At 43.2% G+C, this 26,171-nt stretch overlaps 1 protein-coding gene across 2 annotated transcripts; it reads right to left on the reverse strand.

The window, feature by feature from the left end:
• Positions 1-705: 705 nt before the first annotated feature.
• On the reverse strand, positions 706-24,262 carry LOC109878152 (alpha-(1,3)-fucosyltransferase 9-like). Of its 2 annotated transcripts, XM_020470371.2 has the most exons (4): positions 23,890-24,262; positions 6,525-6,587; positions 4,934-5,146; positions 706-4,511 (listed from the first exon to the last, which is right to left on the reverse strand). In XM_020470371.2, the coding sequence occupies exon 4, from the start codon at positions 4,501-4,503 to the stop codon at positions 3,415-3,417; it is 1,089 nt and encodes a 362-aa protein (XP_020325960.1). In that variant the 5' UTR covers positions 4,504-4,511; positions 4,934-5,146; positions 6,525-6,587; positions 23,890-24,262; the 3' UTR covers positions 706-3,414. The 2 variants fall into 2 exon arrangements, with proteins under 2 accessions (XP_020325960.1, XP_031644294.1); XM_031788434.1 differs by lacking the exon at positions 6,525-6,587.
• Positions 24,263-26,171: the final 1,909 nt, after the last annotated feature.

A 26,171-nucleotide genomic window follows, 5' to 3' on the forward strand; every position in this document is an offset into this window, starting at 1 on the left:
CAACTTCTCAAACCTTTTATTATTACTTTTATTGATTGCATTTTTACATGTGTTTGCAAAACATATAGCCAGATACTGTAAACATCTGGTGTATTTCTAGAGCATGTAAGCAACAGAAGTTATATTTCCCATTCGGTTGACCGGTCAGTCTAACTCAGATTCATATATTTGAGGATCAACTGCATGTCATTAGTGACATTAGTCCACAGTTAATTATTGTTTCATGACAAATATAAACATTTTCTTACTTCATGTTTTGGTTGATCACTATCATTTACATTACGAAATAGTATATGGTAAGTAAACCTTGTGTTTTTTACATTTGGAAAGCAAAAGGAAATGGCTAAATTGCTTTTAACAATTGCCGGTGACAGTGTTCTGTTTTTGGTAAAAACATCAGAGGTAGGATATTATTTCAGACCATTTCAAAAATATGCTTTATGCTGGCTATGGATATTTGGAAATTACTGACTGCAAGATGCCAGTGGCTGAGAAAGAAGATCCTGCAGGCCCTGGATAGACTGAGACAGAGGATTAAACAACAGGAACTGTTTGAAGTTGTGATCATTCTGTGTACTTGGTGACTGTACAGTTTAAAATAAGTATTTTTTACCAAGTTATTTTTATATTACAACATTCATGATTACTTTGTAGTGATACATAATAATGCTCTAGAGGGAAGAAAAATGTGTTCTGACAAAAATATATTTGTTCATGTGACTTTTATTTTCACATTTATCCTGTCATGTGACATACTATTCAATAATGACTATATGAATGCACTCTGAAGGTCATTAGGGTGCCGATTTCATTAACATTTTATGAATCGTTTATGTATGCTGAATGGTTTGTGTATTCAACCTTCAACGAAAGTGGTACACTGCATTTGAACTATACATCATACCAGCATCATAATATAGTCAAACATGACATAATGACAGCTATTATGATATACACTATCGTTCAAAAGTTTGGGGTCACTTCAGAATGTCCTTGTTTTTGAAAGAATACACTGCACACCTCAATACACTGCATTTATGATCAATTTGATGTTATTTTAATGGACAAATATTTTATTTACTTTAAAAAACAAGGACATTTCGACGTGACCCCAAACTTTTTAACGGTAGTGTACATAATGTACATACTACCTCAGGTCATTATGTGGTGTTTAAGTTCAAGGTTGGAGGTATCTTTGGTATAAAAATTTTAAAAAACAAATCTAAGAAAGTTAATAGCATTTTCAATCTTTCACAATGAAACCACAGATGTGTGGGCAGATCCAAGCTTGAATAGTTATCCTATTTTTCATGCACTGACATTTGCTCAAAGGTTAAAAATATACAAGTGAATATTTAAGACAATGTGGCTAGATGGCAATAGACAAGCCCACACAGATAAGCATATGATTCATTATTCATGTCAAATGTGTGCTCTCATCATTGTACCACAATAGGTGTAAATATTTGAGAGCAAAAACATTCTAAATTAAATTGGATAATGTTCGCATTGTAAGTCAAATATTCATGGAGTATATGATAGAACTGCAATGCATTTAATGTGATAATGCTCACTAAGAAACCACTATTAACATAATAGTTATCTATTTTTTATTTATCTTCCTTTCCTTCTTTCTGCACTGTATTACTGTACATGATCAAAGATGAGTGTCCGTGTGTTTTGCAGTGCAAATGCTACCTTCAAACAATACAAATTTCCAGTTTTACAGTAAATGACACAATTGAATTACTTTCATGTGTTCAATAAACACTGCATAGATGACTGTATCACTAATACATATGAAAGTCTATCATAAAATGCCTCAATTGAATAAATAGTACATATTTTAAATGACAACTATTTCTTCAATTTCAAAAATGTATTGTATACTGCCATATGAAAATGTAATGCCAGCCCGATTCCCACATAGCAAAACAGTTACAGTACATCATGAAAAAAACAAATAGCAGCAAATGCGGTCACATTCAGAGATTAAACACCTATATACACAAAAGTATGTGGACAGCCCTTCAAATGAATGGATTCTGCTATTTCAGCCATATTCGTTGCTGACAGGTGTATAAAAGCGAGTACACAGCCATGTAATCTCCATATACAAATATTGACAGTAGAATGTCCTTACTGACGAGCTCAGTGACATTCACCGTTGCACTGTCATAGGATGCCACCTTTCCAACAAATCAGTTTGTCGAGTTTCTGCCCTGCTAGAGCTGCACCAGTCAACTTTAAGTGCTGTATTTAGTTTTTATTAGGGATGTGGAAACGTCTAGGAGCAACAACGGCTCAGCGGCGAAGTGGTAAGCCACACAAACAGAGTGCTGAAGCGCGTAGCGGGTAACAAAATTGTCTGTCCTCGGTTGCAGCAGTCACTACCAAGTTCCAAACTGCCTCTGGAAGCAACGTCAGCTTAAGAACTGTTCGTCGGGAGCTTCATGACATGGCCGAGCAGTCGCACACAAGCCTAAGATCAGAGAGGTGTAAATATTACCTCCATTGGACTCTAGAGCAGTGGAAACACGATGGCCAAATCTGGGTTTGGCAGATGCCAGTTTGGCAGATGCCAGGAGAACTCTACCTGCCCGAATGCGTAGCGACAACTGTAAAGTTCGGTGGAGGAGGAGTAATGGTCTGAGGCTGTTTATGGTTCGGGCTAGGCCCCTTAGTTCCAATGAAAGGAAATCTTAAGTTACAGCATACAATGACATTCTAGATGATTCTGTGTTTCCAACTTTGTAGCAAAAGTTTGGAGAAGGCCCTTTTCTGTTTCAGCATGACAATGCCCCTGTGCACTAAGTGAGGTCCATACAGAAATGGTTTGTCGAAATCGTTGTGGAAGAACTTGACTGGCCTGCACAGAGCTCTGACCTCAACCCCATCGAACATCTTTGGGATGAATTGGAATGCAGACTGCGATCCAGGCCTAAATGCCCTACATCAGTGCCCGACCTCACTAATGCTCTTGTGGCTGAATGGAAGAAAGTCCCTGCAGCAACATTCCAACATCTAGTGGAAAGCCTTCCCAGAAGAGTGGAGGCTGTTATAGCAGCAAAAGGGGGGACCAACTCCATATTAATGCCCATGATTTTGGAATGAGATGTTCGACGAGCATGTCCACATACTTTTGGTCATGTATAAAAGTGAGATTTTATGAAACAAATATTAAACGCATTGCAAATGACAACATAAATCATGATTGAATTGAAATGCAAGAGACAAATTAAGGCTGAGCAAATCCGTCTGGCATCAAAATAAAAAAGAGAATGGCTTATTTGGGCCCCTATAACCAGTGAGAAAAACATGTTGGAACATTGTCAATGACAATGTCAAATACATCATGACTGAGTATATTTTAAAGCAATGCCTCCAACTGCAAAACAACAATTTCATGGCCCTTCAAGGCATTCCACCCCAAAACCATTTATCAAGGTTATTGAATGCCTTGTACTCCTTGTGCCTTTTGAGATGATCACAAGCGAGGCATGTGTGTTCGGCCCAGAAGTATGCCTTTTTCACTTTAAAGTGCCGTCGCCACTCAAAGTATCTGAGATACATTTCCTCATTCCTGTCCAAGAGCAGGAGATAATCAGCCAGCTCTTTGGGTGAGGTGAAGTCATCCACATGGATAAAGGCTTCCCCCTGGACAAAGTTCTCGTAGTTCTGTCTTGGTGGACCTAAAACCACAGGCACCGTCCCTACAGAGAGTGGGTTATACAGTTTCTCTGTGATGTAGTCTTTGTGAATTGAGTTCTCAAACGCCAAGTAGAATTTACAACTGGCGATGGTAGGAAAGTATTCTTGATCTGCAATGTACTCTCCAAAGGCTTGTCCATAAGCGTGAACCTCAATATGTTTATAGAGCTCATTGTAGTACTTCACTCGCACGTGATCCTGGTTCCAGTTGCTGACAATCCAGCAGATCAACTTGCTTTTGCTCGGTGGCACGAAATCCTCGTCCCCTTGGGCCGTCACAATCGACCCATAAGGCACTTCGATATCAGCATCCTGACGATAGTTCAAAGTTAAATTGAACAAGTTTTCAATACCGGGCAGCTGAGAGGAGTGGGATGGTGACTCTAGGTTCATCCATATCCACTTTTGGAAGGAGGGACGCTGAAGGGGGGGCAGGTTCGAGAGATCAGTACAGATATCCCTGTGATGTATGACGACCCCATCTGACTTATTATATAGGTTCCGATCTGCTGTGATGAAACAGCCCTCGATGTTGAACAGAGAGCTGCAGACACCCAGGTCATAGGTCTGTCCAAAGGGCCAGAGCCAGACAAGTACAGTGGTAAGGTTTTTGTCACCCTTGGTAGAGAAGAGATTTTTAACTTGGATAGTGGATGCGGTTGACTCTACAGGACCTGATAGCCAGCTAGTTGACGGTTTGAAGTACATCAAAACCAGAGTCACAAAACAGCCCAGTAGAAAGGTGCCAAGTAGAAATGGTCGTAGAATTCTGTGGAAAGATGCAGATGGCATACTCTGTCCTATAAAGATACGTAAAAAGAAAGAAAGCAAAGAAATGACATTAAACTCAAATCAGTAAATTCCTTCCAGTGTGAGATGCTTGGGCTCGTTTGCGATTGGTGAAAATGTATTGCCTCTCGCTGGCATACATTACAATCCTATAATTATAATCCAGATTTTCCATCTGTAGATGCTCATACTATCAACAAACTATCTGTTGATAAGTAAAGTGCTTGCTAAGGTTATGGTAAAAATAAGGTTTAGGTTAAGGGTTAGTAGATAGTTAGTTGACATGTTAATGATAGTCTGTAAAGCATCTACAGATGGACTATCCAAATAAAGTGTTACCTATAATTCTTCAATCAAAAAGGTAATGTAACATTGAACATGCATTATAGAATTTTACTAGGAGTTACGAAATAAACAAATAACTATTCCACACCTGGTAGATCTGACTGTGTGCTGAAATCCAGGCAAGGAAAGAAGTCATGCAATCCTGAAGGTGCAGTTTCTACATTGGCTCAGCAATGAGATTGCCCTTCTCGGTGAAGTAGCGTTTGAATGAAGTGTTGCTGCACACAGTTGGAATAAGGTCCTTAGTCGTCTAGTGAATTTGGTCTGATTTTGAGTTCCCAGGTCATCTCATTGATGTCTCCTTTGGAAAGAGAGAATAAATGAGGTTACAATAGTTTGTTAAAGAGACAATCTTCAGTTCAAACAATACTCCACTACTGTTTTTGGGATAGAGCTGGAGAAATTCATAGACGGAGCTATGGACGCGAGGACTGACCATGAGATCATAATTATAGTTTTAAATCATGTTTTGAGGCTATACAGCGTTTATTTACGATTACAGCGTTTACAAACAATGGAGTAAAACAAGCTTGTATTTGTAGCAATCGCAGATTGCTCCTTTAACCCCCTAGAGTCGATTTGACTCACCGGTACAAAAAAAAAATCACCATAAAAACACATTGAATGTGTCCACTAATGGAAAGGGGAGATTCTCACGAACACGATGGTGTCTCCATTTTGCTCTGTCACAGGACGATTCTGAAGGTATCTGATACCGGTTTAAAAAAATGAATGGTATGAAGGTAGTTTTGTGCCTACCCAAATTGGTAGAAACACTTAAAAACCTAAACCTTTAGGCTATAGTAGTAAAAAGCCAAATTCAATAATTTATCCACATTTTATGTATATCCCAAATCCCCAAAAATCAAAATCATATAGCTAAATGATCCATAGTATGACCACCTTAAAACAAGGTTATGTCAGTTGAGACCCCCCCCCCCCCCACCATGGCTTAGAATTGTACAATTTAAATGACAATTAAGGCTATAGACTTGCACAACTGAAATAACTAGCTTATATTACTTTACATGTGTGACTGGCCTGATACTGAACTTGACTAATATCAGTGATGCAAGACAGTGTTAGCCTATTTAGTTAAAGCCTAGGTATAAGTTCCGGGAGCTAGCACAATTCTTCAGGTCTCAGGCATGGATACTCATCACACATGCATACTGGTAGTTCAATTAAGCACCTACTCCTCCAATACACATGACACTCCGAAAAATACAGTATTAATATCTTAAGATATGTCACACATCAATCACACGCATATGAGAATGATGTTATCTTAAGGCTAAGAGGAAAGTGGACACGTGACATATGCTGGCCCATATTTTTATTTTATTTAATCTTTATGTAACTAGGCAAGTCATTTAAGGACAAATTCTTATTTACAATGACGGCCAAACCTGGACGATGCTCAGCCGGCTGTGATGCGGCCTGGAATCGAACCAGGGACTACAGTGCCATCTCAGGGGAGGTTTAAAATGTCAGTGGCCACTTGACAGTTCGTCCACGCGTGCTCTGAGCACACGTCCTTGTAATCTGTCTGGCCCCGCGGCCAGAGCGTGCTCACACAGTGGTCTGGAACAGCTGGTGCTCTCATTGCATGCTTCAGTGATGCTTGCCTCGAAGCAAGCATAAAAAGGCATTTAGCTCGTCTGGTAGACTTGACTCACCGGGCAGCTCGCGGCTGACAGTTCTGTATTTCAGCCCCTTTTCAGGTGTCCCATCTTTTCTTTCTACAAAAAAAAACATATTTTTGTCAGCAACACGCATGAATCGCCAAATGTCATTTCACTTTTTGGTTCATCTAATGGTGTGATTGCTCTTTTTGGATGCTGGAATTATTTTGGATGAAAAATAATATAGTGGATGTGTCACGACTTCTGCCGAAGTTGGCTCCCCTGCCTGTTCGGGCGGTGCTCGGCGGTCGTCGTCACCGTCCTACTAGTCGCTACCGATCCCTTTTTCGTTTGTCTGTTGGTTTTGTCTTATTAGTTTCACCTGTGTGTATTTTAGTTTAATTAGCTTCCCCATATATAGTAGGTTGTGCCGCCCTTGTTTTGTGCGGGATTGTTTTTGTTACTCTGTTGGATTGTGGCTTTCATGTGTGTATTCTCCGGACTGTTTTGTCCTGTGTTTGGGCTGGTCTATTCTATGCGCCCTGTGTGTTGGCGTGACCGTTTGTTTGCCGGAGAATAAATTCACGATATACTGAACCCTGCTCTCTGCGCCTGATTCCAACCCACCACTCCTAGTATCCTGTGACAGAATCCCGCACCACAAACATGGAATCAGCAGGAGCAGCCGCGTCTCCTCTACCATCGATGGAGGAGAGGGTCCTCCATCATACCAGCGTTCTTCATAGGATTGGTTCGGCCATGGACCAAATGATGGAGAGGATGGATCGATGGGAGAGGAGTGGCCTTCCCACCTCATCTCCAGCACCCCCTCCTCCAGCACCTCCTGTTCCTGCTACCACATCTGGCTCCGGGGCTCTTCGGCTGACGCTCCCACGGGAGTATGATGGAACGGCGGCTGGGTGCCAGGGTTTCCTTCTACAACTGGAACTGTACCTGGCTACCGTGCGTCCTGCTCCCTCCGGAGAGGAGTCTCCTGTTTGACTGGGCGAGCCCTCGAGTGGGCCAACGCAGTGTGGAATGGTCCGGACTCGGCGAGGGATAATTACCCAGAGTTCACCCGCCGATTCCGAGCTGTATTTGACCATCCACCAGAGGGTCGGGTGGCGGGTGAACGGCTGTTCCACCTGCGTCAGGAGACGAGGAGCGTGCAGGACTTTGCCCTGGAGTTTAGGACCTTGGCTGCAGGAGCAGGGTGGAACGGCAGGGCCCTGATAGATCATTTCCGATGCAGTCTCAGGGAGGACGTCCGCAGGGAGCTAGCATGTCGGGAAACCACCCTCACTGGATGAACTCATTGACTTGGCTATCCGTCTTGACAACCTGCTGGCTGCCCGCAGGCATTCGGATCAGGTTCTGTTGTTTCCACTTCCCAGCCCTCCTGCCCCTATCCCTATGGAGTTAGGAGGGGCGGCTTCGAGGGGGACCGGAGGAGGAGTGTCCTCCTGCACCAGTTGTGGTCGGCGAGGGCACACGGCCGACCGGTGCTGGAGGAACTCGTCTGGGAGTCGGGAGGGCAGGCGGAGCACTACTCGATCACCCCAGGTGAGTAAGCACCAGACTCACCCAGAGCTTCCTGTCGGTCATATGTATGTGTTAACTTCTTTCCCTGGGTTTTTTCCCTCTCTACAGCATAAGGCGCTAGTCGATTCAGGCGCAGCTGGGAATTTCATGGATCGTGGGCTCGCGTTAAGGCTAGGGATTCCCCTGGTGTCGTTAGACCTACCTTTCCCCGTGCACTGCTTAGATAGCCGACCATTAGGGTCAGGAGTGGTTAGGGAGGCTACGGTGCCGCTAGACATGGTAACGCAGTGGAATCATAAGGAGCAGATTAGTCTGTTCCTTATAGATTCACCTGCGTTTCCAGTGGTGTTAGGAATTCCCTGGCTAGCTCAACACAACCCGGTGATTTCCTGGCGACAGGGAGCTCTTAAGGGGTGGTCAGAGGAGTGTTTAGGCAGGTGTATAGGAGTTGCCGTTGGTGCGACTACGGTGGAGAGTCCAGACCAGGTTTCCACTGTGCACATTCCCTCTGAATATGCCGATTTGGCTATCGCCTTCAGTAAAAAGAGGGCGACCCAATTACCAACCCATCATCGATAGGACTGCGTGATAAACCTTCTGGAAAACGCTGCACTTCCTAGGAGTCACGTGTATCCATTGTCCCAGGAGGAGACAGTAGCGATGGAAACATATGTTACTGAATCGCTGGGACAGGGGTACATTCGGCCCTCCACATCACCCGTCTCCTCAAGCTTATTTTTTGTGAAGAAGAAGGATGGAGGTCTGCGTCCGTGCATTGATTATAGAGGTCTAAATTCCATAACAGTGGGGTTTAGTTACCCACTACCTCTCATCGCTCCGGCGGTGGAATCATTTCACGGGGCGCGCTTCTTCACAAAACTGGACCTGAGGAGTGCGTATAATCTGGTACGTATCCGGGGAGGAGATGAGTGGAAAACCGCATTTAGTACTACATCTGGTCATTATGAGTACCGCGTCATGCCATATGGGTTGAAGAATGCTCCAGCCGTCTTTCAATCCTTCGTAGATGAGATTCTCCGAGACCTGCTCGGGCAGGGAGTGGTAGTGTACATCGATGACATCTTGATCTATTCTGCCACATGCGCGGCGCATGTGTCTCTGGTGCGTAAGGTACTTGGGAGACTGCTGGAGCATGACCGGTATTGCAAGGCGGAGAAATGTGAGTTTTTCAAACAGTCCGTTTCCTTCCTGGGTTATCGTATTTCCACCGCCGGGGTGGTGATGGAGGATAACCGCGTTACAGCCGTACGTAATTGGCTGACTCCGACCACGGTGAAAGAAGTGCAGCGGTTTTTAGGGTTTGCCAATTACTACCGGAGGTTTATCTGGGGTTTTGGTCAGGTGGCTGCTCCCATCACCTCACTGCTGAAGGGAGGACCGGTGCGCTTGCGTTGGTCAGCAGAGGCGGGCAGAGCTTTCAGTCGTTTGAAAGAGCTGTTCACCAATGTGCCCGTGTTGGCGCATCCGGACCCCTCTTTAGCGTTCATAGTGGAGGTGGATGCGTCCGAGGCGGGGGTCGGGGCCGTGCTGTCCCAGCGCTCAGGCGTGCCACCCAAGCTCCGCCCGTGTGCTTTCTTTTCGAACAAGCTCGGTCCAGCGGAGCGAAACTATGACATGGGGGACCGGGAGTTGTTAGCTGTAGTCAAGGCTCTGAAGGTGTGGAGACATTGGCTTGAGGGGGCGAAACACCCTTTTCTCATCTGGACTGACCATCGTAATCTCGAGTATATCCGGGCAGCGAGGAGACTAAATCCACGTCAGGCTAGATGGGCCATGATTTTCACCAGGTTTCGGTTTACCATCTCATACCGGCCAGGCTCCCAAAACACCAAAGCCGACGCGCTGTCCCGCCTCTATGATACCGAGGAGCGGTCCGTTGAGCCAACTCCCATCAAACTTTTTGAAGTGATTTGTTTAAAATAAGATAACAATGTGACATCTGGTTGTATTCATACCCAATTAAAAAGGTAATAAAAAAATTTGGTGAACTATTACAATTTTTGCAACCACGAAATGGCGTAGTGAGGGTAGCCTAGTGGTTAGAGCTATTGGACTAGTAACCGGAAGGTTGCAAGTTCAAACCCCCGAGCTGACAAGGTACAAATATGTCGTTCTGCCCCTGAACAGGCAGTTAACCCACTGTTCCTAGGCCGTCATTGAAAATAAGAATTTGTTCTTAACTGACTTGCCTAGTTGAATAAAGGTAAAATTAAATCTAGCACCTTTAATAACAAACGTGTATGTAATCTGTAAATATAAATCATATGTGAAATCACAAAGATGTTTAGCCACAGAGAAAATTCTGAATCTTGCCTGGCCACGGCTGGTTGAAATAATGAGGGGGCTGGGACATTGACGAGAAAGAGAGCCCATTCTGTCACTCAAGGCTTCTCTGTCAAATGGCACACCCTGCTCCCTGCGGATATAGAACTCACCAGTTTATAGTCCTGAAACCCAGAAATTAGTTACCTCTGGTTCGTTCAGCCATCTCTATGGGGAAAGAATAGTGTTTTGTAATTAACACTAAAAATAAGGTCTGAGGTTAACACAGGCTTAGTAGATATTATACATTTTGTTCTATGAGATAATAGCAGTCAGTTAAAATGACCTTTGAATTATGAAGCCTTTATGTGCTTTTTACAAAAAGACACCATTTCTATTTCTCTCTATTTGAAAGATCCATAGCTTGATCAAAGACAAAAATGCCTTGATCATTGGACTTACTCATATTTTCATAATGGACAACATGCAAAATGTAGCTACAGCTTTTAAAAACAGTGTTGTCCTGAATTCAGCTGTAGGTATCAACACAGCTCTGTCTTCAGTGGCAAAGGCAGTCTGGTTGAAGTCCAGTGGGAAGGATTATTTTGAAAGTGTTTCAGTCTGCCGTGAATCATAAACCCTAATGGTACACAGGTAAGAGTCTACAGTGGAAATGGCAAACTAGCTACATGTGCATACGTTATTGGCTCAACTGTATCAAAAAGTAGTTTTCATTGCTATGTAGCTAGCTAGACAGTTAGATACAGGTATAGTCAGCTGGCCAGTTGCATTCTGCTGTTATTGTTGATTGTTGATGTATTCTTTGTCATGTTTAACTTACTAGCTACCGAAAATAGCCACTGTGGTGTGAATGGTAATTGATTAGCAAGTTAATCAAATCCCATGTTAAGTGATAGGGACACATGTTACCTAAATTGACTAGCTAGCTAGCCATGATGAAATTATGGCTAAATACATTCGATTATACAGTAGATTCTGAGGTCGTTTTTTGCATGCTCAACTAGCTGGTTAGTTAGATGAATACAGTGGGGAGAATGTACAGTGGGGAGAACAAGTACTTGATACACTGCCAATTTCGCAGGTTTTCCTACTTACAAAGCATGTAGAGGTCTGTAATTTCTATCATATGTACACTTCAACTGTGAGAGACGGAATCTAAAACAAAAATCTAGAAAATCACATTGTATGATTTTAAGTAATTCATTTGCATTTTATTGTATGACATAAGAATTTGATCACCTACCAACCAGTAAGAATTCCAGCTCTCACAGACCTGTTAGTTTTTCTTTAAGAAGCCCTCCTGTTCTCCACTCATTACCTGTATTAACTGCACCTGTTTGAACTCGTTACCTGTATAAAAGACACCTGTCCACACACTCAATCAAACAGACTCCAACCTCTCCACAATGGCCGAGACCAGAGAGGGTGTAAGGACATCAGGGATAAAATTGTAGACCTGCACAAGGCTGGGATGGGCTACAGGACAATAGGCAAGCAGCTTGGTGAGAAGGCAACAACTGTTGGCGCAATTATTAGAAAATGGAAGAGGTTCAAGATTAAGGTCAATCACCCTCGGTCTGGGGCTCCATGCAAGATCTCACCTCGTGGGGCATCAATGATCATGAGGAAGGTGAGGGATCAGCCCAGAACTACACAGCAGGACCTGGTCAATGACCTGAAGAGAGCTGGGACCACATTCTCAAAGAAAACCATTAGTAACACACTACGCAGTCATGGATTAAAAACCCTGCAGTGCACACAAGGTCCCCCTGCTCAAGCCAGCGCATGTCCAGGCCTGTCTGAAGTTTGCCAATGACCATCTGGATGATCCAGAGGAGGAATGGGAGAAGGTCATGTGGTCTGATGAGACAAAAATAGAGCTATTTGGTCTAAACTCCACTTGCCCTGTTTGGAGGAAGAAGAAGGATGAGTACAACCCCAAGAACATCATCCCAACCGTGAAGCATGGAGGTGGAAACATCATTCTTTGGGGATGCTTTTCTGCAAAGGGGACAGGACGACTGCACCGTATTGAGGGGAGGATGGATGGGGCCATGTATCGCGAGATCTTGGCCAACAACCTCCTTCCCTCAGTAAGAGCATTGAAGATGGGTCGTGGCTGGGTCTTCCAGCATGACAACGACCCGAAACACACAGCCAGGGCAACTAAGAAGTGGCTCTGTAAGAAGTATCTCAAGGTCCTGGAGTGGCCTAGCCAGTCTCCAGCCCTGAACCCAATAGAAAATCTTTGGAGGGAGCTGAAAGTCCGTATTGCCCAGCGACAGCCCTGAAACCTGAAGGATCTGGAGAAGGTCTGTATGGAGTAGTGGGCCAAAATCCCTGCTGCAGTGTGTGCAAACCTGGTCAGGAATCGGTCATATGGACACTGAAACACATGGAAACATTATTTTACTGTAACAGAGGAGAAGTGAACCTTTCCAACCATACCCTGTTTATGGTTCAACTCCTCAAATTGCGAGCATAGCAGACACTATTAAAATGGATGTACCAATGAACATTCATTCTGCAAAATGCATGCTCAGTTTTTCTAGCACGTATCACGGTACCCCGTATCACTAGCAGCATCTTTGTTAAATAATGATTGTTATACTAGCTGTTTAGTCTGTTTTATAAATGTGCAAAAAGCATAAAACAATTATATAAAAATTTAGCCTATAGTCAATACAAGAAAAATAATGGTGTACATGTGAAAATAAATAATATTCTCTTGCCTGGGGATTCCGAAATCTCCAGAGATCTGTATAACCCATTCTGAACCATAAAACCAGAGAAGAACTTTGACATAGCAGGAGACATTGTTCTGGGGTTGGAGCGGTCTGAAGCTGGGCTAATAACACAATTCAGATCCCGCTAAATGTCAAAAGATGGGTGTTCAGAGAAGAGATTTAGTACTGAGGAAAGCCATATTGCATGCTCAAGAATGTGGTGGTTCTCATATCGCTGCTGCCATTTCAATGGCATTTGAGAACATGTTTGAAACTTGGAAACATGAACACACTCCTAGCGCCATTTGAACAACTGACTGGAGAAATAAGCTAATCAACTGCGTTTGCAGCACCCTCTGTCATGGCATTGAAACGCCCTCTCAACAAAACTGTCGACACAAACCGTGGGGTAACTTACAAAAGTACTTGAGGCCGTGAACGTGCTATTCGGTGGTATTCTCTCTGAGCCTCTAGTGTGTCGCCGCCATACTCTATGCTAGGTACAAGGACCGTTACTTTAATGCATACAAGAACCAGGGTTTACGTGAAATGTTACATACATAGCTGGAAAAGATAGAAATGGACACAGGGACGATGCACACAGAAGAAGAGAGGCCACGGACAGACAGAGCTGAAACTTCATACTTGATATGTATGATGAAATCCTAGACAGAGCTGAAACTTCACTGCTTGACATGCATGATGAAATCCTGGTTGAGAATGAAATGACTGAACAAATGAACAATGAAACAGCACAGCATGTAAGTGAAAGAAATAGGTTTTTATTATGTTTTACTGGTAAAGGGGACATATATGTAAATGCCAAGAAAATAACTTCTTGGTCAGTGGTGTGTGTTTGTAACCTTTATTTAACTAGTCAAGTCAGTTTAGAACAAATTTATATTTACAATGATCGCCAACCCCGGCCAAACCTGGACAACGCTGTGCCAATTGTGCGCCGCTCTATGGGACTCCCAATCACGGCCGGATGTGATACAGCCTGGAATCGAACCAGGGATTGTAGTGACGCCTCTTGCACTGAGATACAGTGCCTTAGACCGCTGCGTCCGTGTGTGTGTGTGTGTGTGTGTGTTTGTGTAACTATTTAACTGTCCTAGAATGCTTAAAAGGATGCTCAAATTTAAAATATTGGTTATCGGTATCTTTTTTTGGCAAGGAAAATATTCTATAATGGTATCAGCCAAAAATGTCATATCAGTGCATCACTCATCTAAAATATTGAAAGGAAAAACGTGTGAAAACAGACCAAGTGTTGGCAAAGCCTGCTACATTATTAGTGTATGTGCATTATGCATGGTTCTGGTTCAATTTGTTACAAAAAGGTCATTTTTATAGACAGAACTGAAAGCCAGGTCAGTGATTCATGTGCTTGAAAGCAGAATCCAGATGCATCGGATGTAGTGATCACAATATAGTAGCCATATCTAAGAAAACCAAAGTTCCAAAGGCCGGGCCTAATATAGTGTATACGTTTTGTAGTCATTCGTATGTTATTGATGTAAATAATATTTGTGACCGAACGGGTCGAATTGGTCCTATGTAGCAAAACTTGAGATGGTATTTTGTTTTTACATTGGATAGAAGTAGAGACTCAGAGCTAAAAAATATACACTTCAGTTGAGGAACAATGGGAAAGTAATTCTGCTTTGAAAGTTGATAAACCTTTAACCTCACTTCTGAGAAAATGTCCCTTGAATCTTTTGGCACCTACTGGAGAGCGCTTCTTTGTCTACACCCATTCAGCATCGTTCACACCCTCTTAAGCTTTATCCCCACCTGTCTCTTTAAGGATTCACATGTGAGGCTATGTACTAAACAACCAAACATTTAAAGACTAAAGGCTGTCTTATCCTACGGGTGTCTTCGTAAATTTAATCTGGAGTGCCAGAGTGTGCTCTGGGCATTCGTAAACTCAGAGTGTTGTCAGATTGTCCGTTTGTAAATTCAGAGCGTTTCTCTCTCCAAGAGGGTGCAAAGATTTCATCAAGGCAAAGGGTGGCTACTTTGAAGAATCTCAAATATAAAATATATTTTGATTTGTTTAACACTTGTTTTGGTTACTACACGATTCCATATGTGTTATTTCATAGTTTGTCTTCACTACTATTCTGCAATGTAGAAAATAGTAAAAATAAAGAAAATCACTGGAATGAGTAGGTGCGTCCAGACTTTTGACTGGCACTGTACCTGTGGGAAGAATTGGAGTCAACAAGGACCAGCATCCCTGTGGAATGCTTTCGACACCTTGTAGAGTCCATGCCCTGACAAATTGAGGCTGTTCTGAGGGCAAAAGGTGCAACTCAATATAAGGAAGGTGTTCCTAATGTTTGGTATACTCAGTGTAGTTTAATGTACACTTCAACTAGTATACCATTTTAAATGATTTATGGACAAACTACAGCAACACTTTGTTTTATTAAAAAGAAATGTCCCGAGAATTTAATCCAGATGCATTTCGGTAATGAGAATTTTGGTTGAAAAATGTACAAAATTCAGGCGAAATTGTACTTAAAAAAGACACTTTCCCAAAAACATCTTATTCCTCAGAATCATAGTTGATTTTTGTAGATCATGGTTTTTGTAACTCAATTTGCTACATACATTTTAAAGCTGGTTTCATGAGAATCATACACTTGCATAGAAGCATCACTCCAGCATATCACACCTGTAAGGAAAGATATCACAGACACAGCTGTTATTTTGAGAATATACAAGAACTCAATGCAAATGGGGGTAACGTAATATCATGGTTTGTGATCACGGATGCTTATGAAACAAGTATTTTTTGATAGGGCGAAATAATTTCTCAGCTGCCAGGATGCAATCTTCCTGCATGTTTATGGACCAAGTACACTGTAGATCAGCACACGTGTGTCTGTGTGCGCATTCTTACTTCTCAAACTATGGGCAGATTTGAGTCATTCACACAGAATGTATCACGTTTTAGGAAAGACCCAGATGCAGACAGTGTCAAAGTAATAAATTACTAGAACAGGGGGCAGGCAAAACAACAGGTCAAGGGCAGGCAGAGGTCAGTAATCCAGTGTGGTGGGACAAGGTACAGGACGGCAGGCAGGGTCAGGGCAAGGCAGAATGTTCAAAACCGGGAAAACTATAAAACCAGAACATTAGAAAAGACAGGAGCAAGGGGGAAAACGCTGGTAGGCTTGGCGAACAAAACAAACTGGCAATAGACGAACACAGGTATAAATACACAGGGGATAATGAGGGGAGATGGGAGACACCTGGTGGGGGGTGGAGATCAGCACATTGACAGGTGAAACAGTACCCCCTCTAGGGGCGCCACCTGGGCGCGCGCATACCTGGTTGACCGGGGTGTCGGCGTTGGATATCCGCGATGAGGCCTGGGTCCAGGATGTCCCTAGCGGGGACCCAGCACCTCTCCTTCGGGCCATAACCCTCCCAGTCAACCAGGTACTGGAATCCCCTTCCCCAAGGTATAATCTTCAGGATACACCTCAAAGTGTACGCCGGTTGGCCGTCGATGAGACAGGGGAGAGGGGTGGGCCTGGAAACAGGAGACAAAGATCTGTGAGACATGGGTTTGATTTTAGAAACATGGAAAGTGGGATGTATACGGAGGGTACGGGGCAACAGAAGATGAACAGCAGAGGGGCTAATGACCTTGGAGATGGGGAAATGGGCAATAAACTGTGTGGAAATGTTGCAGGACTCCGGCCGGAGGGGCAGATCCCAGGTGGACAGCCATACCTTCTGCCCGGGGAACCTGGGATCTGGTGGCGGTCTGCTTGTCGTCGATACCTGGAGGTGGTCTTAAGGGCCAACCAGGCTCTCTTCCAGCAAGGAAGTGCGTTGCGGACATATTCGACCCACACTAGTTGCTGGCTCTAGGTGGTGGGGTCGGCGGATACCAGGCAGCGAAGAGTCGTTTCCAAGTCTTGGTTGGATCGCTCCGACTGCCCGTTGGACTGGAGGGGAACCCGGAGGACAGGCTGGCCGACGACCCAATGAGTATGCGTAATGCCTTCTAGAACCTGGATGAGAACTGAGGACCCCAGTCGTAGACCATGTCTACCGGGAGTCCATGAATTCGGAAGATGGCCCAGCTCATGGTGCAGCACGTCTCTTTGGCAGAGGGTAGCTTTGGGAGAGGAATGAGGTGGGCAGCTTTGGAAAACCGGTCCACTATTGTAAGGATGGGGGTGTTGCCATCAGATGGATTAAGGGATATGTGAGACCAGGGACAGTGACAGACAGGCATTGGTTGAAGAAGACCAGCCGGAGCTTGCCGAGGAGTCTTGTTCTACGCACAGACCGTGCATGCGGCGATGAACGTGGAGACATCCAGGACCATGGTAGGCCACCAAAAGCGTTGTCGCACAAAGTCCAGGGTCCAATGGGACCCCGTGGGTTTCAGCTGGGAACGCTGTGCCTCAAGGACCTGCTTCCTATTCCCCAGCTGAGTGTCGTCGCCAGACACAAGGTAGGAAGGAGGGTCTCGGGGTTTGAGTGTGTAGCCATGGGGCTATAGTGGCGTGACAGCGCATCCGGCTTGAGGTTCTTGGATCCTGGTCAGTAGGAGAGGGAGAAGTTGAACCGGGTGACAAACAGGGACCACCTAGCTTGCCTGGAATTGAGATAATTGGCGGTGCGGAAATGGAATCCAGATGGAATTCGCACTTCTCAGCTTTCACAAAAAACTGTTTCTACAGGAGACATTGGTGAACCTGTCGGATGTGGAGCACGTGTTCCTTGGAGGTGCGGGAGAAGACGAGGATGTCGTTGAGGACGAACATCATTAACCAGAGACTGGAACACAAGCTGGGGTGTTAGTAAGGCCAAATGGCATGACCAGATATTCGTAGTGACTGCTGGCCGTGTTGAAGGCAGCCTTCCACTCTTCCTATTCCCGTATCCGCACCAGGAGGTAGGCGTTCCGTAGGTCCAGCTTGGAGAACACGGTGGCCCCCTGGAGCGGCTTGAAGGCTGAGGAGATGAGTGGTAGCAGGTAGCGGTTATTCACCGTGATGTCGTTGAGGCACCGGTAGTCGATGCACGGGCGCAGGGTTTTGTCTGTCTCCACAAAGAAGAACCCTGCGCTGGTGGGGGAGGCAGAAGGATGGATGAACGCTGCAGCTCAGTCCTCAGTGTAGGTCTCCATAGCCTTGGTCTCCGGACCTGACAGATTACAGTTGTCCCTGGGGCAGAGTGGTGCCTGGGCGAAGGTCAATCCTGCAGTCATAGGGTTGGTGCCACGGAAGCAAAGTGGCCCAGGCCATACTGAACACCTGCCGGAGGTCCTGGTACACCGGGGCAACTTTTGAGCCCACAGGAAGATGTCCCGGGACAGGATGCGCTGACTTCAGACAATGGGCATGGGAGGATGGGCTGCAGCCCATAATTGCACCAGGAGTCCAGTCTATGATTTGATTGTTGTTGGAGCCAAGAGAATCCCAATACCACTGGGAACCTGAGGAAACATATTAATCAACATAAATTGGATTGCCTCGCTGCGGTTTCCTGACACTCGTAGGTTGATGGGAGTGGTATTGTGAGTGACCCGGCCTATAGAGCACCCTTCCAGCGCTCTAACATGAATGGGAATGGAGAGTCCTTCAGTGATTCCCGAGATAACTAGGGTGACGTTGGGTTCACTCGGACATGTAGACTTCGGGGGTCTCCGGAATTCTTCAGAGGCGAGGTGGGAATCGAGGGCAAACAACGGGGACAGGGCACAGATTCCCTGTCCCTCCTACATTCTCGAAGCCGCCCATCGATCTGGATGGTCAAGGCTATGAGGGAGTTAAGGTCTATGGGCAGCTCCTGGACTGCAAGTTCATGTTTGACAACCTCCGATAATCCGTGAAAGAACATCTCGAACAATGCTTCCGGGTTACAGGCACTCTCAGCCGCCAACATGTGAAAATCTACCACGTAGTCTGCCACACTATGGGAGTCTTGACGCAGCCTGTCTCCCGGGCAACAGAGAATCAAACATCTTCCGAACTTCCACCATGAACTCCTCTAGACGGAGGCGGACGGCGGGCTGTTGCTCCTACAACACCATAGCCCAGGCAAGTGCCCTCCCGCACATTAGCGTGTACACTATCCTCGAGCGGTCCGAGGGAAACGAAAAAGGCTGCAGTTCGGAAATGAGGGAGCAATGGGAGAAAAAAAACTCTGGCAGGTTCCGGAATCTCCAGCGTAGCGCTCCAGAGGAGCTAAATGGGGTTCTTGGTACACTGGGGTAGGCTGGGAGATTACGGGTGTGGCCCGCTGCCCAGTGAGGAATCAGCGGAATTGCTCCAGCAAAGTCTCGAAGTCTGGTCATGGCGTTAGGCCAGGGTATGGAGTCCCTCCATAAGACATTGCAGTAACTCCCTGTGTCATCTAATGGTGGCTCCTTGCAGGGAGACTTTGTGAAGCTAATCTGAGTCTGCTGGGTCGGTCATGGCCAGTTAGTACTATCACATTTTAGGAAAGACCCAGATGCAGACAGTGTCAAAGTAATAAAAGTTTATAACTAGAACAGGGGGCAGGCAAAACGACGGGTCAAGGGCAGGCAGAGGTAAGGAAGGTACAAGATGGCAGGCAGGCTCAGGGTCAGGGCAGACAGAATGGTCAAAACTGGAACAACTAGAAAGCAGGAAGTTTGGCAAAGACCGGAGCAAGGGGAATAACGCTGGTAGGCTTGACGAACAAAACGAACTGGCAACAGAGAACACAGGTATAAATACGAAGGGATAATGAGGGGAGATGGGAGACACCTGGTGGGGGGTGAAAACAAGCACAAAGACAGGTGAAACAGATCAGGGTGTGACAGAACGTGCATCGTCGTTTAATCGCCCTCGCTCTCCTTGTTAGATTTTATACCAAATTAAAAACAACTCAATTGGCTATTTCAGCTATCTGTCAAGCAATAGGCAGGTTGTAAACTTGATCCTACTGCTATGATTGGATAGAGCGAGGACACCTCTGCTCCCTTTCATATCTCCTCATATCACTAGCTGCTGTTTACTGCCACTATGAGAAATAGCCCAATGGCGATGACATTTTCTACCCAGCCATAAATGTGCATAATATCTAATAAAGAGTGATAGGGTTAAAAAATCTGAAATGACAATGCACGTTCTGTCTGAATGACTCAAATCTGCCCATAGTTTGAGAAGTGAGAACGCATACACGTGCGCTGATCTACAGCTTTCTTGGTCCATAAACATAAAATAACATTTGTAGGTAGCTAAACCTATTACCAACTTTTTATTTTGGCATTTTACAACGCTTCCTTCTTTCCCTATAACACCAGTAAATAGCTAACGTTATACTGCAAGTCAGATGACTCGTTGCCGAAAATGGTGCATGTTCAAAATGATAACCAGCTAACATTAACTAGCTACGTTGGCTATTGGCTCATACCTGATATTTTAGCACCATGTTTATCTAGCCAGTTAGCTAGCATAGAAACAAATATACAGTTGAAGTCGAAAGTTTACATACACTTATGTTGGAGTCATTAAAACGTGTTTTTCAACCACCCCACAAATTTCTTGTTAACAAACTATAGTTTTGGCAAGTCAGTTAGGACATCTACTTTGTGATTGACACAAGTAATTTTTCCAACAATTGTTTACAGGCAGATTAATTCACTGTATCACAATTCCAGTGGGTCAGAAGTTTGCATACACTAAGTTGACTGTGCAGCTTGGAAAATTCCAGAAATTATACAATGGCTTTAGAAGCTTCTGATAGGCTAATTGACATCATTTGTCAATTGGAGGTGTACCTTTAGATGTATTTCAAGGCCTACCTTCAAAGCCAGTGCCTCTTTGCTTGACATCGTGGGAAAATCAAAAGAAATCAGCTAAAAGATATTATAGACCGAAGAAGAACGCCAACACCATCTCAACCATGAAGCACGGGGGTGGCAGCATCATGTTGTGGACGTGCTTTTCTGTGGGAGGGACTGGTGCATTTCACAAAATAGATGGCATCATGAGGCAGGAAAATTATGTGGATATATTGAAGCAACATCTCAAGACATCAGTCAGGAAGTTAAAGCTTGGTCGCAAATGGGTCATCCAAATGGACAATGACCCCAAGCATACTTCCAAAGTTGTGGCAAAATGGCTTAAGGACAACAGAATCAAGGTATTGGAGTGGCCATCACAAAGCCCTGACCTCAATCCTATAGACGATTTGTGGGCAGATCTGAAAAAGCGTGTGCGAGCAAGGAGGCCTACGAACCTGACTCAGTTACACCAGCACCGTCAGGAGGAATGGGCCAAAATTCACCCAACTTATTGTGGGAAGCTTGTGGAAAGCTACCTGAAACGTTTTACCAAAGTTAAACAATTTAAAGGCAATGCTACCAAATACTAATTGAGTATATGTAAACTTCTGACCCACTGGAAATAATGAAATAAATAAAAGCTGAAATAAATAATTCTCTCTACTATTATTTTGACATTTCACATTCTTAAAATATAGTGGTGATCCTAACCGACCTAAAACAGGGAATTTTTACTAGGATTAAATGTCAGGAATTGTGAAAAACTGAGTTTAAATGTATTTGGCTAAGGTGTATGTAAACTTCCGACTTCAACTGTGTGTTATATTTGAGATTCTTTAAAGTAGCCACCCTTTGCCTTGAGAGCTTTGCACACTCTTGGCATTCTCTCAACCAGCTTCATAAGGTTGTCACCTGGAATGCTTTTCAATTAATATGTGTGCCTTGTTAAAAATGTATTTGTGGAATATCTTTCCGTCTTAATGCGTTTGAGCCAAGCAGTTGTGTTGTGAAAAGGTAGGGGTGGGATAAAGAAGATTGCCCTATTTGGAAAAAGACCATGTCCATATTATGGCAAGAACAGCTCAAAGAAACAAAGAAAAACGACAGTCCATCATTACTTTAAGATGTGAAGGCTAGTCAATACGGAACATTTCAAGAATTTTGAAAGTTTCTTCAAGTGCAGTCGCAAAAACCATCAAACGCTACGATGAAACTGGCTCTCATGAGGACTGCCACAGGAAAGGTAGACCCAGAGTTACTGTACCTCTGCTGTAGACGATAAATGCATTAGTGTTAACTGCACCTCAGATTGCAGCCCAAATAAATGCTTTATAGACTGTTGCCAATTTTTTAAAAAAAGTATTTAATTAATTTTAGAATAAGGCTGTAAAACAACAAAATGTGGAAAAGGTTAAGGGGTCTGAATACATTCCGAAGGCATTGTATGCAGTTTAAGGTGAGTGTAATCATGTTGGCCATATTGGATTCAGAATAAAATTGATTCACACCAACAGTCTTTATAGGCATGAGTGTTGCAAATCTCTGAACAATATGCCTCATTTACAAAATGCATATTTACAGGTGATTTATCCTGCATCAAATGTTATTATGGCAGCCATATTTAATTTAATTTTGGAAGCCATATTGGATTTGAGACTAAATATAAAGATCATCTGTGATTGCACCTTTGATTTAATTGTAAGACTAGGGGCTAAAAATCCAAAAACCTTGATGGAACCTTACACTCCCAACATTTTAATTCTGATGTCTGTGCCCACTTGTTTTTCTTTGGCACTACAACATCAAAAAACTTGTAACTATATGCCTTTCTTTCAGGCACGGCCATACAGCACTGAATGAGAGCAAAGTTGTCTATTGAACAGCTATGAACTATTGTGTCTGTGTTTACAGTTCTATATTTCTACGATTAATTTAGATTTCCTAATGCTGTTTGTTTGTGTAAGTAGACAGCCGACTACTTGTATTCCACATTTGAGCAATATCAGAGCTTGCAATATTGGGTTACATGAGTTTATGTGGCCCAACCCCCTCCAGACAGTTTAGGTTTGTTTTCAGTAGAGCAGATTACAATGGCCACAACATCAAAAACATGTGCTACTGTATGGACCATACAGCACTGATTGAGAGCAAATTTGACTTGGAAAGTTGTCTATTGAACATCAAAAAGTGAAGTCATCATAAATATTAATAGCACAATAGATATTTCCGCACATTGTATCTGTGTGTTTACTGGTCTATATTTCCAATTTGCTTTAAGATATCCTAATGTTGTTTGTTTCTGTATGTAGGGCAGACTATTGACCACTTGTACTCTACCTTTTAGCAATATCAGAGCTTGCAATATTAGGTTACGTGAGCTTTAAAAAAATAATAGGTAGGCAAATGCTTTAGTGGGGTGCATGCAATGGTCTTGTGCAGGCTATTGAATTTATCCGAGGGCGGAATAAAACGGATCCATTTGCAGGCTAGCTATCAGAATAATCCCCTAAAACATTACTCCTTTGGTTTATAGGCTACACTAGCAGACGCTGGTATAAGAGCAGTATCAAAAGTGAGAATGGATTTTTTTAGCCAGTGCAACTGAAGGTCATTTAAAAACGTGATGTAGCCTACACACACTTGCAATGAGTGTCATTCGTCATGATGCAGCATTGTGTTTAATTGTTTAAAATAAAAGCAATTGTTCAAATGTAGCCTTATTAGATTGGCTACCTATTCTCTCTGGTTAACAAACGCCCTTTTACGCACCAACACAGGTTCATATCACTGTTGGCCGTAAGCATATTTGAGAATACTACTCGTTATCCTCATGCATCAAGAGGCTCATTGAAGGATAACGTCAATGACCTTAATACAAATGTGTACTTTTCGCAATGCATCATTTTAATCCAAAATTGTGACTTGAACGAGATGACGAGATATACGCATTATTTTTTATTGATGTTTTATTTTTAATTAGCTAGCACAGAATGTCTTGCGAAACCAGGTACCACTGTTCTGACATGGAGCGGAGAAAAAAATAGATTTTACTCACCATCTCGACAAGCGTGTGTTAAAATATGCATATCTTCCCATTGGCTTGCCAGGTCGTTCCCTCATACCATCCTACATGCCGAAAACGTTAAGGATGTAAATACACTGCGCCGGTGGCAATATTTGCAGGAATTGGCCAAGATTCATGGGAGCCGAAACCCATATCGTTTCCACGATCTTGCAACAGAGGGCTATAAAAATACACATCTAATGCGACCTGATTGCCAAGGTTACCAGAATTCGAAAATGACTGTTAGGCTATTGTTAATTCACAAAATATGATCAAATGCAAAAAGTTTCGTTAATATAAGGACGCAATGTAAGGCATGTGATGCGATGTGGGATAATTCCCCACTGGCTGCCCATGCGCTACCTTGTCCCTATTTACCAATAATGCAGCTGTACACTGAAAGCGTGTTCGCAAAACCGAATGTAGGTAGACTAGCAGAGATTCTAGTCGGGCGTGCATGCTAAAAATGATTCTGGCTATTGATTCAATTGAATGTGATTCATGCGTTCCCAATCTGAATGAGGAATGATTGTGCAATATTGCCGCTGCTCATACAATTAGCCTATTTGTTCGCAGGTGATGTGGGTTTTCCAAGTAAATGTTTAAAATTACAAATACAACATAGGCATTGCCTATATCCAAACCCACGTTCACATATTTGACAAGATTCGTGCTTTATTTGGTAGACAATTTTGAATAGTCTAATCCTTTATCTAAATTGTCTTGGAGGTACATTAGTCTACAGTGCACATCACCAGAGATTATGTTGATGTATCCAGGTTGATGATTTCAATGATAATGTTTGCCCCTTTTGTTGCATTTCCTATATTTAAAGAAAGCTTATGGAGGAGAAGGATAACTCTGAAATGACACATCACATAAGAGTAGCCTAGATGTTCTCAATGTTGATTTAACGGTATGTTCCTACATTTTAACATAATCTTCAATCTAGAATCCTTAGTTGATACATATATTTTTGGACATACATTAATGATATATATATATATATATACCCATTGATTCTTAAATGTATAACTTGCCTCATTAACTTAGTTCAACTGTTTACCCCATCAGAACCCAAAATATGAGCTTGTTTTACTCTAATGTTTGTAAACAATGTAAATGTAAAATAACGGTATAATTTTTGGTATCATGGATGATAGCTCTGTCTATGAATTTGAGAGTGGTTACATTACTCCAGGCCTTTCTCTCAGCTTTTCACCAAAACAGAGGAGGGTAGACCACTTTGTTATTGTTTCAATTAAGAACTCACGCTTTAAACTGCTTAGTCATTGGTATGTATATGACTATTTCATTTATGGGGTACATTCACATTATTAAACATTCTCAGTGTCCTGTTAAATAGTGATGTGATCGAAAAGTAAGTATATAATGCTCTGACGTAAGAACTGTCACATCGTGGTGGGTTGCACAGAACCAGGTTAAGCATTCCCTGGAGTAAGAAGCATATTCAATTCAGACCCTCCATTAAAAGTACTTTTTAGTCAGGAAGGGGTTTATACGGGGTAGGCCCTAGGTAGGCAACTGCCCAAATATAATTTAAGTAAACAGTTACACATTGAAGTGCAAATCATCTTAATCATATGAAGCAGGAGAAATATCACATAATTCTATACTTCTGCACATAAGGCTGACTTTTTATTTGTTAGCATGTTAATGTAACTACACAGGATAAAAAGTGAACATAGGTTTTCTGTCACACTATTGTTGTCAAATTCTACAATCTATACTGTGCATACCTGGCTGATTAATGCAATATGTGTGAAGTAAATTTCTGGTCAGATTAAACAATGTTACACACTCGTTCTGGCCATCTCTTCCTCTCACTGCTAAATATTGCTGCTTATTTGCGAGTTCTCAAAATAGACAACAGGCTTGTTGAGTAAGCAATCTAGGTGTCACGCCCTGGCCATAGAGAGGCTTTTTATTCTCTATTTTGGTTTGACTAGGGTGGGCATTCTATGTTCTTTTTTCTATGTTTTGTATTTCTTTGTTTTGGCTGTGTATGGTTCTCAATCAGGAACAGCTGTCTATCGTTGTCTCTGATTGAGAACCATACTTAGGTAGCTCTTGCCCACATGGGTTTTGTGGGTAGGTGTTTTCTGTTTCATATCTGTACCAGACAGAACTGTTTCGGTTATTATTTTTGTCATTTTCGTATTTAGTGTTCAGCTGCTAATAAATTAATTATGGACACATACCACGCTGAACCTTGGTCCTCACCTTCTTCCACCAACAGCCGTTACAGAACT

This window comes from Oncorhynchus kisutch, linkage group LG14 (assembly GCF_002021735.2).
Source record: "Oncorhynchus kisutch isolate 150728-3 linkage group LG14, Okis_V2, whole genome shotgun sequence".
In the NCBI taxonomy this organism is placed as follows: Eukaryota; Metazoa; Chordata; class Actinopteri; order Salmoniformes; family Salmonidae; genus Oncorhynchus; species Oncorhynchus kisutch.